This window comes from Olea europaea, chromosome 1 (genome assembly GCF_002742605.1).
Source record: "Olea europaea var. sylvestris chromosome 1, O_europaea_v1, whole genome shotgun sequence".
Taxonomy (NCBI): domain Eukaryota; kingdom Viridiplantae; phylum Streptophyta; class Magnoliopsida; order Lamiales; family Oleaceae; genus Olea; species Olea europaea.
The window spans coordinates 10,218,558-10,224,113 of NC_036237.1; the positions used below are offsets into that span (position 1 = coordinate 10,218,558).

Here is a 5,556-nt window from a genome sequence, read left to right on the forward strand (position 1 = left end):
CATATCTTTGATAGTAGAGCTTTAATGTTTAGGTTTTAATTTAATATCATTGAAAAATTAAGGGTCTATTTGATCTAATTTTCGAAAATAGATTTTATGAAAAAAAAAATTAGTGAAGAATGTATAATTAAAAAGTAAAAAGAATTATATGTTTACGTTTAAAATTAAACTGAGAGAATTGATGAGTGAAAATGACTTTGAGAAAAATCCAATCTTTTTTATTATTATTTTTTTTTTTTACTGCTATAAAATCTTTTTCCTTCCCATCAACAACAAAAATGAAAAATCAGATTCCTTTTCAATTCTCTCTCTTGATTTCGGCTGTTTCTGTAGCTGCCCTGTTTGACACCTATATAAGGATCGCCTCTGCGTTTAAAGAACTTCTCTATCAATTCTATACATACTTCTGCGTGTGATTTTCTCTTTATTCGGTGCTTATATAGATAGAGAAATATATTAAACAGTGAGAGAGATTGTACTGGGGAAAAAATGTATGCTGAAACTGGACTGATGTCCCCTTATTTTCAGAGTTTCCCTCAAGAAGTTCACCAGCTTGATGAGTTCTACTACTCACAGAAACCCAATGCTCCATTGGTAATTACATTTTTGCCATTTCTTCTTATTTTCTTGATTGGCATTTCTTTGATCAATTCGAATGCAAGTTTTTGACATTCTGTTGTGGAATGATGTTCATTTGGGCTTGCGATTCGGTCTTTTTCTTTTTCTTTTTTTTTGAACTAGGTTTTTGAATTCTAATTTTTTGGGACTTTTTTATGGAATTTATGGGGTTTGGAGTTCATATCTCCGAATATCTTTGATTATATTTTTGTGGATTTTGTTTCGTTTCTCTAAATTTGGGGAAAAATTAATTAAAACTTTCAAGAATCTTACTCTATGATGAATTTAAAATTTATTTATAATATTTCTGAACGTTTTCCGGGCAATTATTATTACTGTTTGAATAACAACAAAACTTAATTTTTATTTGTCTGCTATGTAAAATTGAAATTGATATGGGGTGAAGAAGAAAATGAAAAGTAGAAATTGAATTTTTTTATTTTTTATTTTTGGAATGATTCGATTTTTCTGTAAAGTTCTGTTTTCGTGGTACATAAAGGTTATATGAAAAGCATTTGAGGCCTATTTTATGTGCTGGATTTTTATATGAAAGGATAAAAACGATTGGAATTAATTTTAAAATGACAAGTTCCGTGTTCCTTACTCTTATTTCCCATTTTCTTCTGATTCTCTATTTTTTTCACTAGGGAGTAAATTTCATTTTCAGTGTTTTGCTTTCTGATGTCAATTTCTTGTTGAGGATTCATTCTGTATGGTACTCAGAAAGATTCATAATAACTCACACGCCTTCTCTGTTTCTAATGAATTTAAAGTCGGCTGACCAATTATTTTTCGTCATTCTGTACTTATGATTTATTCTTAGCAACCACTTATCGTGCTCATTTCAGTCTCTATGACTTTAGCTCTGTCTTCAAAGTGTGCTAGTAAGAGCATTCAGAAAGATTCAAGTTAGATAAAAAGTAAAAGCGAAGCTATTGCTTTATCCTGGTTATTTCTCGTGGAATTTCTAATTTTGGGAAAATCATATTTTTCACTCTCTCATATTCCTCATGCTTTATAAGTGCTTGAGGTGTTGAATATAAGCAACTTTTAGGCTTGCTAAGGGTAGCTGAATAGGATTAGCATCCTATGAGCAAAGCCTATATATATGTCTTTAAAACTCTTCGCAAATTTTGGCCTGATTTTGAAGAGAATATTAAAGACTGATATTTTTGTATACGGTCTTTATGTAAGTTCTAACATGGTAGACAAGATCTAGCGGCATATTTACGGATGTCCTTTGCCTGGTTTCTTTGTGTGCTCGGAGTGAGCAAAAGTTTCTGGAAAGCTACCTACTTCATGGAAAACATAATCCTTTTATATTGCCATGTATATTTTTATCCTCATCGGCACCAATTTTCAGTCATTAGCAAGCCATCTGAACGGTGATTGTGCCAGACATCTATGAATTTGCCCAAATGCATTCACTTCACATTAGGACTTCTGCATGGACAAGTCTGTACTTTTCTTCAGTGCTACAACAAATAATATGAAAATACCTCTGATTGAACACGTTGTGGAATAGTTATAGATATTATTTTAAAAAAAATCCTCAAAACATGTTTCATTAGACTTTTAATATTTATAAGTTCATTTAAACTTTGTGTTGGTATGCCTTAACAAATTGTTTGAGAGAATATTTTTCTTGTTATGTCCATGTCCCCATTTTTATCAATATTACACATTTCTTTTTATGAATATTACACATTTCTTTCTTACCGAAACAATTATTAGTCAGGTGATGGTTAGGCTTTATGCTCGATGGACTAACATATGAGGTCATTATTCATCTGTGTTTTGGTTCTTATATATGTTATGACGTGTGAAAAAAACATGTATTATAATATTTGAGGATAAATATGTGATGCTTTGATACTTGAGATAAAAGTGATTATGCACTTGGTACACATAATTGATTCTTCTCTTGGTTCTTAGCGACATGTTTTTTACGGCTTCAAACTTCTTAATTCTGAACTCTAATACAGGGCAACCTCAATCATACATCCACCATATTGGATTACAATCTCGGGGGAGAAGGGGATCTCTTCAAGGCCCCCGAACCAGTAATTCAAGAACCGCTGATTAATCTTGATCCAATGACAGCTGCCATTTCAATGATTTCTTGCGGAGAAAACATTATCTCCCCCCACGCACTGAATGTGTCCGCCATTGAATCATCAATTGAGAGTGGGCAACTCCTCAGTGAGGTCTACTATGAATGCAAGAAGGATATTTTGGCTAAAGATGCAACAGTAACACCACTCTCCGAAGTCATGGATATCAAAATTCCGACTGTAAAGATGGATGAACACCCGAATTCTGATGAAAAAATGCTTCCAGAAGGTCCATTCCAGAAAAGTGTAAGTTCGGGCTGCCTATCGAAGGACTGGATGTGTGATGCTCCACTGAGTTCGAATTTTCTGATTCCCGACATGGACTTGGGGGAAGTTTATGGGATGCGAAGATCATTCAGTGAAGGAGACATAAAGGTCAAGTTTACTCTTGCTTCTTCTTTCTTCAACATTTGTTTATCCATTTTCCTTTACCCCTCGATTCTATTGAGTTGGAGAAAATGGCCTCTTTAGGATATAAGTGGGATAAATAAAGCCCAAATTTTCAAATTACAGATTATATCATATTTATTTTTAGTTTTTTTTAGCAACATACTAAAAATAAATATATTAAAATTTCTGGTGAAATGATCAGCTGTCCGGTTCTGTTCCTACTGCAAACAGATACCTCGCAATAGAAATATTTTTGATTGGGCTCCACATATTTATGGCATGTTTGGTAAGGGTAATTGAAGTATAGCCCAGTATTCGAAACATGTGCTTATTGGATCCATGACAAAGTGTATGAACTGAGAAATGTTTAGATGTTTCTGGCCTTCTAACAGGATAGGGCAGGGTCATTGATACTGAGTTTTTATGACAGACTCTTGGTAATGGTAATATAAGCCTCTTACCACCCTCAATGGGGCAGCCACAGATTATTGGCAGTTGCACTTCTGAAGGGCGGAAGGAAAAACTATCCAGATACAGGAACAAGAAGACTAAGAGGAATTTTGGCAGAAAAATCAAGGTGAGAGTTTGAAAGCTTTTACCAAGTTATATTTTGGTCGAAAATTTATGCCAATAGAAGAGATTGGTACTTCCTCCTGCTAACCTGAAACTAGGGAAGTGCAAGATTGAAATTTTCTTGCTGAAAATGTCTGCATACAGAGTACTTATCAAATGAGAAGAAATTCCCATAGAACAGACCATCGTCTTGGACGTAGAGTGTTCCTCATTATTTGATCGTAAGATGCTCGATCATAAATTATGTGTATGGATGCATACTAGCATAATGGCCCATTGTAGTTATTAATGATGTAGTTGCTTAGCAAGGAAATGAACGGAATGGAGAATTCATGTAGTCTGTCCCAAATTTATTTGGAACAAGGATAAGAACATGTTTGACTAAGTTTATAAGTTTACTTACAAGTATCTAGGTTTATTGTAGTTGTTGGGTGCATACCACCATGAATGCTGTAATTAAATTCATCGATGTATTCAACTTGCTCGGAATACACTAATAATGCATTTTGTTTCAGTATGCCTGCAGGAAGGCCCTAGCCGACAGCCAACCAAGAATCCGGGGAAGATTTGCCAAGACGGAAGAAATATGCTCCCAAGAAGCAATAACTCCGAGCAGGACGAAGAAATATAGGGGAAGGTAGTAGTTAGAACTGATGCTGTAATGGAAGTGATCCATGATAAAGTTAGCTGGTATAATATGAGTCTATGCAGGATCTATAAATAAGCTGGAGCTTAGTTGATTTCTTGTTAAGTACAATAATCTGTAGATCAAATGTTCAACTGGAGTTGTATATACTGTTTGTTTAATAAAATATTTTTGTATATTTCTTAAAAAAACCTCGTTGGTAATGTGTGGAACTGAACAAACTGTCTACCTGTCCGTGCCCATGGTTATAATTTTCATGTTTATTTTAAAGGATTTTATTGGAAAACCTAAAAATGAAAATTTGAGGGAAAAAAGTGCACATGGGTCCAAGTCAGCCTGAGATTTGGGGTTTTCACAAATGGGCTTGGGCCAGTTCACCCATTCCAACACCACTAAGTAGTATGTTAGGTGTCCATGGATAATTTATCAACAGCCTGAGTTCCTAGAGTTGAGTTGGAAATTTGTAATCTTTAAGACCAAATTGATTTGACTGCCCAACTGCCTGTTTTGACGGCAATATTTGAAATGCCGGCAAAGTGTTCTAACTTCTAAAACAGGTATTCTAATTCCATTTTAACTTGAATTCAGAAATTTTATCAACAGATACCATGATGTTCCATTCAAAGACAACTAAAACTATGATCTCAAACAATGAGCATTCTCTTTGAAACTCGTTGGATAACTCAAATAGCTTTCGTAGTTCTATACTAAAAGTCATTGCCATCTAAACAAGATGAGTCTTCAATGATGACAAATAGGTTTACGTCTTTGCTAGCTCAGAAAAATGACATGCAAACACCTATTATCCAAGGCTATTATAACATAGGACTGTTGCCTCTTCCATCTCCATGTGTGAGGCGATAAAGTCATTTACCATCTTCCGACCACCTCCAATTGCGAGATGGAATTATTGAACAACTACCTCTAAGACGACATGACTTCATGCAGATGTGTCAAGTCTCTCATAAGCCAATTAGCATGGATCCAACCTTTGGCTATACTTGTTGGGCCTCCGAAGACCAAGACAGTTAGGGTCTGATGGCAATAACTTATGCTAGGTAGCTAGCTGTGTGCAATTCGGTTAGTGTGACATCTCTACAAGGTTGATTGGAAGTCAATCTCCTCTTTTTCGCCTATGACACTGTGTGGGAGTTAATAGGCCTATAATGGTTAGGATGTAACTTCTAACGCTTGACTTATGAGTCATTGGGATAA

At 34.8% G+C, this 5,556-nt stretch overlaps 1 protein-coding gene across 2 annotated transcripts; it reads left to right on the forward strand.

Moving 5' to 3' along the window:
* The first annotated feature begins 284 nt into the window (after nt 1-284).
* LOC111393549 (zinc finger protein CONSTANS-LIKE 5-like) lies at nt 285-4,532 on the forward strand. Of its 2 annotated transcripts, XM_023019134.1 has the most exons (4): nt 291-594; nt 2,604-3,107; nt 3,553-3,699; nt 4,211-4,532. In XM_023019134.1, exons 1-4 carry the CDS (start codon nt 490-492, stop codon nt 4,334-4,336), a joined length of 882 nt encoding a protein of 293 aa, XP_022874902.1. In that variant the 5' UTR covers nt 291-489; the 3' UTR covers nt 4,337-4,532. The 2 variants fall into 2 exon arrangements, with proteins under 2 accessions (XP_022874911.1, XP_022874902.1); XM_023019143.1 differs by lacking the exon at nt 3,553-3,699 and having other exon boundaries at nt 285-594.
* The last annotated feature ends 1,024 nt before the right edge of the window (nt 4,533-5,556 follow it).

What these genes read in the sequence shown, in the direction of transcription:
- LOC111393549 (XM_023019134.1), top strand. Translation starts at nt 490, where the DNA reads ATGTATGCTGAAACTGGACTGATGTCCCCTTATTTTCAGAGTTTCCCT. An exon ending in AGAAACCCAATGCTCCATTG is followed by an intron (nt 595 to 2,603) that starts GTAATTACATTT and finishes ACTCTAATACAG; the next exon opens with GGCAACCTCAATCATACATC. An exon ending in ATTTTGGCAGAAAAATCAAG is followed by an intron (nt 3,700 to 4,210) that starts GTGAGAGTTTGA and finishes ATTTTGTTTCAG; the next exon opens with TATGCCTGCAGGAAGGCCCT.